General features: G+C 43.2%; 1 protein-coding gene across 1 annotated transcript in view; it reads left to right on the forward strand.

Moving 5' to 3' along the window:
• Nucleotides 1-12,949, forward strand: part of prdm6 (PR domain containing 6) — a 133,153-nt gene that overhangs the window by 41,195 nt on the left and 79,009 nt on the right. The window contains 1 exon segment of the mRNA XM_071204328.1: nucleotides 8,538-8,665. Within this exon segment, the coding sequence (XP_071060429.1) occupies nucleotides 8,538-8,665 (128 nt within the window).

Genomic DNA, 12,949 nt, shown 5'->3' on the forward strand with positions numbered 1-12,949 from the left:
AAAATCCCTGTGTTCCCTGAAGAGGGCGTTTCTCTCCCACATTAAAAAAAAAAAAGAAGAAGTGTGTGGCTGTAAAAGTGAGAGAAAGTGTGGTAACACCTTCAGACATGATATCTAACAGATGCATTAGTGTCTTACTGACACATACGCGTCACACACACGTTGCCCTCTGATGCTGAAGAAGCCATTTACATGCCAGTGTTGCTTCAGAGCTGCAGTTAAGTGTTTTTAACAGATAACTGAACCACATTCCTGTCAGAAAACACACACACACACACACACACACACACACACACACACACACACACACACACACACACACACACACACACACACACACACACACACACACACACACACACACACACACACACACACACACACACACACACACACACACACACACACACACACACACACACACACACACAGATCTGTTGGTTGAGCTTGTGCAGACTACTCACCGACAGCTATCTATATCTATATTGCATTCACAAAAGTACAAAATATTCTCATTTCACACGATCCGAAAGTCATCTCAAGTGTTGTTGTTGTTGTGACTTGGCAACTTTATGCAAGATTTAACGACTTTGGTAGAAGCTGCTAGCTAATTGTATTAGCCCTCATGAATCCAAAATGTCATGCTCTCAACAAATATAACAATGATAGGCCAACTTTATAATCCCTGAACGTCAACAAGCCCTCCCAGCTTCGTGCATCACTTTTTAGTGTCCCCCTTTTCCGTAGTGTTTTTAGTTTCTTGCAGCGCTTTGTATTTGCAGTGTTTCGTGTATGCAGTGCTTTTAGTGAACACTGCGCATTTGTTATGAAGTTGGTGAATGTTTTCTAAATGCTGCGCATGTTTTGTCCAGTTGGTGAAGATATTTCTTTACTCGCATGTGTTTTGGTACATTTGTGTTTTTATATTTGCATCATTTGAAAGTGCAGCACATTTCTCCACATATTACCCATTGCCGCATAAGATCTACAAAAAATGTAAAAACCATTGGTTTAAACAAAGCAATGAATATTCGGCTCCCCCTGTAGCGGCTCTGATGTGTGGTCTTAGTGTTTGGATATAAAGCTGTGCGCTGCCGAAAGGGTCATATGTCCCGAAGAGACGGAGGGCCGAACCAGGATAATTTATTGAGCTATAAGAAAACAAAGCTGTAGCAAAAAAAGAATTGTTGTGCTCAGACAGAAACATGACAGGCGGAGCTGTGAAGTCAAACCGGCAGCGTGGCAGTGTTTGCAACATTGTCTACCCGCTGAACTAAACAACATGTCATATTTGGCCGTTCATCTTGCAGATGGAATTTCACAGAGATGGATTCGATAAACACTTTTAGCCAAAATGTCTTTGACGGAACAGCATCAAGCTAGAAACCAGCTGCAGAGGCTCCAGTCCACTGATGTGTTACTGTACAGCCAGCAGAGGGTCACACAGGTGCTTCTGTTAATGACAACATAATATAACAGAGTATCAGTGTTGCTACATTCACAATAACATATTACATTCTTTACAAATGGGCACAAAATCAGCACACACACAATATATCAGGGCAAATTACAAAGCACAGGCATTGTGACAAAATTAAGAAATGCGCAATTAATGATTTAGTTTCTAAACAAATTAGAATGGATATGCTTTATTGATCGCAAATTAGGAAATGTTTTTGTTACAGAAACGTGATAAAAAGGCATTGCACATGAATTAATAATAACAAGTAGAACAAATAAAGATATCAATCTGTACACACAATATACAAATATATAATAATAATTATATTGAAAATAAATAAATAATATATTCAAATGTATGGTTACATTAAATGTTAGAAATTCTTGGTCATTTATTTTAAGCTCTTAACTATTTTGTAGGTACTTTATATGTTACTTTTTGGTATAGCACTTTAGGAAATTCAAAGTGATTGACATGTAACAAAGACATTTAAGAAACTTGGCAGGCCACCTTTGGGTGCTACCACCCTCCTTTCAGGAAAGTAAAAACCACGGCAGAGCAGGGTGACGTGGGAGGCTGTTAAACGTACTGTCAAAATAAACGTCAGTGAAAATGGCTGGGAGTAACAAAAGCTTTAAACAACAGCATAGTCCAGGGAACATACCACACCATACACATGTGTTGGTAATGTATACTTACGAGGACCCTGAGAGACATAAGCATTCCCCCTCATCCAGTGACCCTAAATATACTTTTCCTAACCTTAACCCTAAAACCAACATTTTTATTAATGATTTCTTTGAAAAGCAAGGCTCAAAAACAATGTCCTCACTCAAGCTCTAAAATCTCAGGTCCTCTCAAAGATACAAGGACAAGTATAAGAGCACACATGCTTTATTACTTTTAAGAAACCCTGTTTGTCGTTTCATCAGCAAAATTACTGTAAATAAAAGACAGCATTTTATACCAAATTCCCCATCATCCCTGATGCCTCCTGTCCTTCCTGTAAAGCAGGGGTGGGGAACCTTTTTCCTCTCAAGGGCCATTTAAATGTTTACAATATCCTCAGAGGGCCGTACAAATGATTGACCTCTGGTTAAAAAAACTAAAATCACAGCCCATTCATTTCATTCTGTGCAAAGAAAAAGCAACCTCTTAATCCAGATATCTCACCATGACTCGCGTATGCATGCACGTGCAGGGTGTGGCGTGACCACCAAAACAGAAAGATATGGACACAAAATGTGTGCAAATGTATTTAGTTTCCTATCCATGTGAACATAATTTAAGTGCGGGGGGACCTAACCTTCTCTACGGGGGTCCGGGGGGCCCTAACCTTCTCTACGGGGGTCCGGGGGGCATGCTCTCCCGGGAAGATTTTTTTTAAATGTTGAAGTTAAAAGCATCAATCTGGTGCACTTTGAGAGCAACATTAGGAGATCTATGGAAACATCTCTCAACACCCATATGAAACAGAACTGGAAGCAGATTTATTTTTCTTTATGAATATTTTAAAAATCACTCTCCTTTCAAACTGTATTCTTCTTTTTGTACTGTCATATAGTATTTTATACCTGTTTACTTTATTCTCTTATTTTTTTTATAACTATAATGATCATATAAAGATGTGCCTTTACCTCACTGGTTGTAGAAAAAGCTTCTTATATTCGTTAGCATAGCTAGCTAATCAGATGCTAATAACAACAATGTTATTGACTGTATGATCAGTAGTGCTGGGGGGAAACGATTATTTCGAAAACGATTAATCGGGCGATTATTTGATCGATTAGTCGACTAATCTAACGATTATTTTTCTGTTGTTCAATTCATAAAAAACGTAATGTAAAAAAAAGTAATGTAAAAAAAAAATGTTCACGATACTGTGTCTCAGGGGATCTTAATATTTAACAAACTATTAATGTGTTATACCAATTACGGAATAACGGAAATAATCTCAGCTAACTGACGATACAAACCATGTTTACCAAAACAAAACACAAGTCTCATAAGAAGCATCTAAATGACCCATGAGCGAAAAATGCTAACGGACATTGGCACAGAACTCAAGATAAAAGTACCCTTATTACTTATCGTAGCTGCACATACAAGATCTCCGATTAAAGCTGAGACTCCACAGATTATGTAGGTATATAGTATCATCACTGAGTGATCCGGACTCGCGACAGGGGAAGCAAATGCAGTCATCACAACACGTACCTTTACAGAGCTTCTAGGGAGATCGTCTCACCACCGTAGCTGTCAATCTGATCAAAAGACGTGTTCAATGGCATTACAATGAGAAAACACGCGGCTGAATCGGTTAATCCATAGGTTTTTAATGTCTATGTATAAAAAAATTATTGAATTTATAATCCATAATTCCATTTTTATGTAAAAATCGGAGAGCAAATGCTAGCTGCTAATGGTAGCCACCACAGCTAGCTGCCGCTTTAAATGTTCCAACATAGCCGTTGTGCTTGTGTGATATGCCAACTCCATTTGGCAAAGACTACAAATGACAATATCTTTGCGTTTTGGACTAACTTTAAAATATTCCCATGCTTTTGAAGACCTAGGGCGAGATGTTTTCGTTTGAGGGCTTCGTGCGCAATCCTGTGAGGAGGAGGTGGTAGCCGTTTCAGTCTCCATTGTGTTTGAAGTGCGATTGCGAACTGCTTGTTGCTTTGTTTACACACCCACGTGTGTGTAGCGACGCGTCGACGCGGAAATATGTCGTCGACGATATTTTGAAGTCGTCGGCGCGTCGCTACAGCACTAACGGCCCGTCCACACTACAGCTTCAAAAAAAGCTTGGAGCTGGGCGTGTCTGGAGCTTGGGGATTTTTTTCAAGCAACACGACCAACAACCAATCACATGAATCTCCCGCCCCCGACATACAAAGCAAAAAACCCCGGGGATTTTATGGGAGCAATATATATATAAACTCCCCAAACAGGCGAAAACCTACCAGTTTCACCCACTGTCTCTGCCACCTCCCTCCATGCCTGGTTCCTCCGGTTTGTATCCCGGTAGGTGAAGAGGGTCTGGTCATACAAAACCGGGTGATTGCTACGGCGATAGTTAGTTTCTCTTCCAACTTTTTTTGAAATATAGAAATGAACGGCGGGATATCTCTCCCAGCTTAGACGCGGTTTGATTGGCTACGGCTTCAGCTGTCAGATTTTCAGAAACGGGATTTGATTGGCTGGCGCTGGCTACGCCGGAGACGGCGAAGACGGACCGCTCTGCTACCCACAATTCAGTTCGGCGAGAAAGCGAGGCAACGTGACGTCACCCCATTGAAAGTGAATGGGCAGATTGGAGTTTTCGACGCTGTCAACGCTGTAGTGTGGACGGGCCGTTATGATCAGTGTGACAGATGAACAGATCGCCACTGGGCTTTCAACTAAAGACACAGCCACGCAAAAACTGCGGCATGTGTACGGCTCCTCCTTATGGGTACTGCAATGTCTGAAGAGCCGGAGCCGCGTTCTGGTGCTCTCCGTCAGAACTACACCCCTGTCAGACGAGACATATACCACGTGATGACACGTTAGGCTCGTGTTGTGTTCAAGGACCCTGACCTTGGCCAGGAAAAACAGGCACTCGCTTGTTTAATTCTTTTGCAGTCTAGATTTTTTACATTTTTTTCTTTTTTGCGTGTGTTTATAAATTACCTCGAGGGCCGAGCCAAATTGTCTCGCGGGCCGTATACGGCCCGGAGGCCGGAGGTTCCCCACCACTGCTGTAAAGGCTACCCTATGAAGCTGAAAAATGCATCCTCCCTCCTATCCCTTCATATTGCTTGAAAGATTGTCTTTCTGGCGTTCATTTTGACACCTTAATTAGTTTTGGTCTTTTTATACAAAAATAAATAGCTGCAAAGATTAGGCAAATGATTGCTTAGTCGATTGACATACAAATCATTAACAGCTTTTTCAATAAGGGATTTGATCAATAAAAATGGCCAGTAAAGTTGTTCTAAGCTTTGTTGATTTACATAAATATCATTACTTTCTAGGCAATCGATGAATCATTTTTAGTAACACAATTGGCCAAAATACTGTTTTAAGCCACTCAAATATGATAAAGATGCCCTCCTTCTTGTTTTACATGATATTTTAGTGAACGTCTTTGGGTTTGGGACTAACAAAACAGGACATCACCTTAGACCTTGAGAAACTGGGATGGACAGTATTCAATTTTTTTCTGACCATTTATATATGAATATTATATTTACAGCAGATTCATCAATAATACAAATCATATTTTGTTAAAGATACAAATGTTTATTAGTTTAGTTACCTGATTTGTTCATTCTAATACAAATAATAAAGACATCTTAGTTTTTAACATTCTTTTTTAAAATGTGTATCTGCCTTTTAAGCATCTTTAGGCTACAGCTGACCAAAGCTACATTCACTTCATGCGGTTCTGTGTGAGGGTTTAGCTAAAATGACAGATTGGTATTTCTTTATGAAAAAGAGAAATATTATTAATATATAAATATTTAGATGGTTGATTGCCAACTTTGATCCTGACATTTTGAGTTAGTTTATTGGAAAATTCTTCCATCTCACCGTTATATATATATATATATATATATATAAAACGTGAGAGATGAAAGATATACTTAATATATAAATATTGACATATATATATATTTATATTTTAAGTAATTTCACAAAAGTTCTGATTTACAAAGGTACATTTTTTGTTAGCTTTTTTGCAAAACAAAAGCTGTCAACAAATAGTTGTTGTCATTGTTTACGTTGACAAAGAAAGACTAATTTGGAGAAAAGTGCCTTTATATTGTGCTTGTTGATGATTTGATAAGCTATTTACATGTGGCTTTTCTTGTTGTCTTGCTGTAGTTGATATATTATTTTGTATTAGCATGTACAGTATGTACTTGAGCACCGTTTGGGTTCATTGTAATACATATGTTAGTGATAGCTTGGATAACATATATGGCTAAAGATATTCTGATACACAGACACAAAGAAATGGAGTTGAATTAAAATGATATTTCAAATTTCTGAAATATAGGCTGAAGATTTAACAAGAAATAGGCCTACATTTCTTTGAATCTACTTGTTACATTATGAAATAGATGAGACAGGATGGTGTTCAGACAGATTAAAGTGCTTACACTCAGAGAATCATAAATGAGGCTGTTTTCCCCCTCTGATTCCCACACTCATTTACTGCATTGATTGTTTGCTGGCTGTATGGACAGCAGAGAGGCCGTCTATTGGCTCAGGTCATCACCTTATAAATGCACTCAACGCCTCCTCAATACAGTCACACTGCATCACCACGGATGGATGGAGGGATGGATTAATAATGAACACAAAGAGAGGCGGAGGGACATTGACTCCTTTTAACCGCTTATTGTGAATTATTCTGTTTGCATGTTGAATTTGTATGTTTGGCACCAGATTACCACCTTTAAAAGTCTTTATAGAACAGTTTCCTCCGTTACTATTCTTACGTATCACTTCGACATACTTGTACTTTCGTATTTCCTAAAAGGTGGTGTAGGTAATTTTGGAGAAACCAGCTGCGTACGCTAGAATTTGAAAATACACAGCCGGAAGAAATCTGCCACTTCCTCACAGAGCCCCTCCTCCAACACACACGAACGCGCACATGACCAATGATGCCACGAGATAAGTTTGTGCCCAGATGGAAGGCTGACAGGCAGGTAGGCCATCCGGTTACTTTAGCCGGGCCGGCTCAGATGATTGGTCGTGCTTTTTACAATATCATGGCTTCCACAGATGACATTTTTTTTATGGGTTTTTGTCAAAGCACTTCAGATATTCATTGCTATCGGGATGTTGAGAGCATTCCATGGAATATAACAACAGGTGTATCTCGAGCCGGTTTCTCAAACTGACCTACCCCACCTTTAATAGAGTGGTGCAATGAATCCTAAAAACTGGAAATGAGTTAGAATTGTAACACTTCTGCTTTCCCTCGTCTCAAACTGTTGTTTTCATGTGTCTTTGGCTAGATGCCGAATATAATATATTTGGTTAACACAAGCTAAAGAGGTTTTCATGTTTTGTTCATACATGACATAACATATGTCATGTATGAACAACACTTTTATGTGTCTTAAACAATAAACAATAAACAGCAGCAAGTCTGAGTACATATACACAGTATAAAGGACATGAACCACAATACTCAATACAAAATGTACTAGATAATTTAGACTGCTCTACAATATATTACAGTAGCAGGAAACATATATACACATGGTAGTATATAAATTACATTTGTGTAAGTAGCACTTGTGCCAACATGTACTGCAGGGGAGGAACCAACACTATGTGAGTTCTCTGCCGGCCAGAGGTGAGTTGTTGTAAAGTGTTATGGCAGTCGGCAGGAATGTTTGCCTCTACCTCTCAGTGTGACAGCGGAGCTGGAGCCGCTTGTTGGAGAAGGAGCTCCGCTGTCTGTCCAGCTGCAGGTGGAGAGGGGGGGTGGGGTTATCCATGATAGATAACAGTTTGTTCAGAGTCCTCCGCTCCACCACAGACATAAATGTGTCCAGTTTGACGACGATGACTGAGCCCGCTTTCTTAATGAGTTCATTCAGTCAGCTGGTGTCACCGGCTCGGATGCTGCCCCCCAGCAGACCGCAGCAAAGAAGAGAGCACTGGCCACAACAGACTGGTAGAAGTCTTGTGATCTTTAAGATAACAGCAATATATCATGAAGTTACATACAGTAAAAGATATTCCCAATAAATCCCTGTAAACATGGCTTTTATTAGATTTGTTTGATTATTTATTAAAAATGTTCGTACATTCGGCGGACAAATTGGTTATTAAAAATATTGGTATAGTAGTTGCAGCCTGTGTATTTTATGTTGCTACCCTTCAAGGTGCATAACTATCCTGAAACACCAACACTGTGTGCGTTCCTTCCAATGTAAACCGTTTTTTTAACAAATCAGCAATGCAAAGGACATTATAGCACTTAATTAATCCTAGCAAACCGGGAGCATCTGCCTCTATATTCCGCTTTCAGCTCTAAACCCTGTTCCTTTGTGTGTTCCAGATCTACGATGCAGAAGGGACGTTACAGCACTTTATCGATGGTAATGATCCCAGTAAGTCCAGCTGGATGAGGTATATCCGCTGTGCCCGGCACTGTGGGGAGCAGAACATGATGGTGGTCCAGTACAGGTAAGGAAGCCTCTTGATTTAATTTCATCCAAAGGTCACAGGAGTGTGTGCAAAAACATGTTAGCTGTTAGCTGCCTTCTTTATCCAAGAGGGCTACGTCTAATTTGAAGAAGCATTTACAGGGAAGAACAATGCTAACCGCTAATGTTAGCTACCAACCAACTAACTAACTAACTGTCTACTACTACTGATGTTACTTTGGAACTGTTTAAATAAAGTTGTGTGTCAAGTGTCAAGTGTGAATAGCATACTTAATAGAGTATATTTAAGTGAATATCATAACAAAGTAAAAAAAAAACAATTGCTTAATAAACGAACAGACATAAACATTATGAGTCCAAACCACTTCAAGTAGTGGAAGATTGCTTGCTTTCTTTACATTATCATCATCAAATTCATTATTGGAGTCCAACACGTGGAACAGTAATGCTTACTGCCTGAATTTGTCGAATGAAAGGCATCATAAGAAAACACTGAGAAGAGGTCCCATTTGTAATACAGAATCTCTATCTTGGTTTCTTCTTTCGATTGTGACATTGTTGTGTTGTCTTTCCTTCTCTGTTAACAGAATACAATTGGTAAAAGCAATGTTATTTATATTTCTCTTCTATTATCTTTATTTGTGGAAGGATACATGTTTTTAATAATGGGTTGATAAGATTAGATTACTTTTTTCAAAAGTACTTTTAACGGATTACATTTTTTAAGTTACCTTCCAAACTTCTGATAATTGTATTGTGGTGTGTTTGGATCAGGTCCTGTTTCATACACCTCTACAACAGGCTTTGCAACATTCAGTTCCCCTTGCCTTGTTATCACATGATAGCATCTATCTTTTCCATCAATTATTTGCGATGATGACAGTTGACTTTTTAGTGACATCCTCACCAAAGATACTGAGAATGGCTTTAAGTGCATTTATTTTCTATGAAATCTAATATCTTTATTACCAATAAAATAAAATGTACTCCAGGGGTTGTTAAAGATGTTCCGCTCCATACTGTATATCAGCAGTGTTGGGACTAACACGTTACTGTAACGCCGTTATTTTTTTACAGTAACTAGTACTCTAACGCATTACTTTTTAAATTCAGTAACTCAGTTACCGTTACTACATGGTGCGTTACTCCGTTACTGCGTTAGTTTTTTTATATAGTCAACAGCCAGGTGAACAGAGATGAGAACTGTACTTAAGTACAGTACTTGAGTAAATGTACTTAAATACTTCCTGTGTCACATGCGGAGACAGGCTGTGGGCGTGTTTGTGTTGTTTACTAACAAGACTATCATGGCGGCGGCGGAGTTTTTGGTGTAAGTAATCAGTAAAGTAACTGAGTTACTTTTGAAATGAAGTAACTAGTAATGGTAACTAGTTACTAGTTTTCAGTAACTAGCATAACACTGTATATCAGTGCCTACAAACAGCACAATATTTATCTTCAGGCTGGCATATATGCAAGGCTAGATTAACCATATGGGCACACTGTGCCCAGGGGCCCTTGAGCAAGAGAGGGCCCTCAGTGAAACATTTTTAAATACAAAAAACAACCTCACTCATTATACATTATTTTAAATGAAACGATAGTTACGGCTGTAACTACGGTCCTATGAGTCCCGGATGACCGCCAGAGGCGGTGCTTTAGCACTGGATATGTCCATCGCGCGCATGCGCAGCTCGAGTACCAATAACAACAAAGTCACCTGTGACCCACGTGACACCGGCTATATCAGCCGGTGTCGTCAGAGGATCTGTTCCCTGAATCTTCTCGCGAGCACACAAGAATTCTGAGTGACAGGGAACTCTGGCGGTCATCCGGGACTCATAGAACCGTAGTTACAGCCGTAACTATCTTTCTATTTCGTCCCTACTGACCGCCATCGGCGGTGCTTTAGCACTGGATGACTTATACCAACAATGTCATGAAGAATCCAAGCCCTTGCTCACCACTGGAAGCAGCGGAGCTCGGCAAAAGGACCACGCCCAAAGAATGGGGAGTGGCGACATTGACCTGATGACAACTGGAGAATGTGACAGAAGACGCCGCGGCGCAGATGGTCTCCAGGGGCACCCCTCTCAGGGCAGCCCAATATGTTGAGATGCTCCTTGTAGAGTGGCATCTCAGCCTGATGGCAGGGGGCGGCCACTGGCCCCGTAAGCCTGTGAGATGGTATCGACAACCCAGTGGGGCAGCCACTGGTTAGAGGGCCTAACCTCCTTTAGTGCCGCCAGGGCAAAATCAAGAGTTGCTCCTCCTGCCGTATACAGGCAGTAGCCTTGATATACGCCCTTTGGGCACCCCCAGGGCACAGCAACTTCGACGTGCCGTACTCCTGAATGTCAAAGCGTGCCAGCTGGGCAGGCTGACTGAAGTGGGTTTGTGGAAGGACCTCGGGCGGGAATGCCACATTTGCCCAAAGGGCAACACCTGAAAGTCTCACTTCGGGCATGTATTGTTTATGGAGAGGACATGCACCTCCCCGACTCGCTTCCCTGAGGCTATGGCAAGCAGAAATGCTGCCTTTGTAGGCAGCCACCTAAGCCCCACCTGGGCCAGGGGCTCGAAGGGAGGAGATGATAGGGCATCCGGCAGCAAGGGCAGGTCCCAAGCCGGAGCCCTCGGGGTGCAAGGGGGACGCTGCCGTAAAGCCCCTCTCATAAAGAGGGACACCGACCTGTGGCACCCCGCCGTGGCGCCATCGACCCGAACATGTCGGGCAGAATCGCAGCCACATAAATTCAGAGTGGAGTGAGAACGTCCACTATCTAGAAGGGACTGTTGTCTAAGCAACAATGTACATGCTGTCCCCAAGGAACACGCACATGCTTGCCCCCCAGTTGGGGTAGAAAGTGCGTGAGTGCAAGCTGCACGGACCGAAGCTCTAGCACGTTGACCTGGCGCGCACTCTGCTGGGCAGACCGCTGACCCTGAACGGTCCTGCCCTGCCACACTGCACCCCACCCTGAGAGACATGCACCTATGGTGATGGTCTCCTGGCGGGATGGGATGGCGCCCATGGGCACGGCTACCAGGAGATAGGCCCTGCCCCTCCAGTGTGACTGAGAGTGGAGCAATGCTGCGACACCCTGACTTCCCTGTGCCTGTGCCACTTGGCGTCCAAGTGAAGGCTGTTCAGCCACATCTGCATGGGGTGCAACGACAGCGGGCCTAAGGGCCCAGCGGCCGAGGCAGCTGCCAGTCTGCCCAAGGGCCGGAGGAACTGAATATAAGGCACCCTCTTGCCCGGCCCACGTGGAAGTAGGCATCCCTCGGTTGAGAACCACTCCACCTGTGCGTATGCAGTAGTCAGCATATAGAATGGCAGCACCTTCAGGAATCTGTTGATTCCTCTGAGGTCCAAGATCGGGCGAAATCCGCCGACTTTCTTGCTCACGAGAAAGTATGCCGAGTAGAACCCCCTGGCTAAGCAGAGGGTCTTACTGGGTTGATTGCGTCCTTGGACAGAAGGACGGACAACTCTTGGCCCAGAGGTAGGGCCCCTGCCGGATCGCTGACGACTGTCAATTAGACCCAACCAAAGGCTAGGGGCCGGAGCTGCGGTCCGTACCCCTGGGTTAAGGTGAAAACCACCCAAGGGACGGAAGTACAGACTGCCCAGAAACTGAGCTGCTGCTGGGAAAGCAGCCACCGACCACCACCGGGACATGGGGCACTTAAGTCATTAAGGCGGTTGAGTGGGCCGCTAAGACTTCTGCAGATCACCCCTGTAATCCGGCGACTGAGTGCAGCTGCTAGAGCGGCCCCTGGGCCTGCTGAGAGTGGGCACAGGTCTGCGAGGACCCGAGTGCTGCTGCCTGGTCTACCTAGCTTGGGCGGCACGCTCCAGTGCCTCCAGGGCAGCTGACCTAAACAGCTCCCCTGGCTCGACTGGTACGCTACGGAGGACTCTCCGCCAACCGAAGGAGGTGCGTCAGCCGAAGGAGGGGCGCCAACCGAAGGAGGGGGGGGGGACAGGCGGCCCGCTAGCAGCCCCTACACCGGGCCCAGGCTGAAGGGCCAAGAGGCGACTTCATCATGCCCCTATCGGCAGCTAGCCGATTTAGAGGACAGCCTGTTTCTAGTCCTTCTATTGGGGGGAGCACACAGCCATCGCTCCCTCAAGTCGCCGGGAACGGCCGGATTGATCTGGAGGAGGACGTGACAAGGAGAGGTGTCTGTTGGCTGCTGCCAGACGTTTCACCTCAGTGATTCTAGCCACTCTGAGCACCCGAGGCATGCAGCTACAGCTCATGCAGGCGTTTACCGTGAGAACCTCCCTCAGATG

Source organism: Pseudochaenichthys georgianus, chromosome 9, assembly GCF_902827115.2.
Source record: "Pseudochaenichthys georgianus chromosome 9, fPseGeo1.2, whole genome shotgun sequence".
Taxonomy (NCBI): domain Eukaryota; kingdom Metazoa; phylum Chordata; class Actinopteri; order Perciformes; family Channichthyidae; genus Pseudochaenichthys; species Pseudochaenichthys georgianus.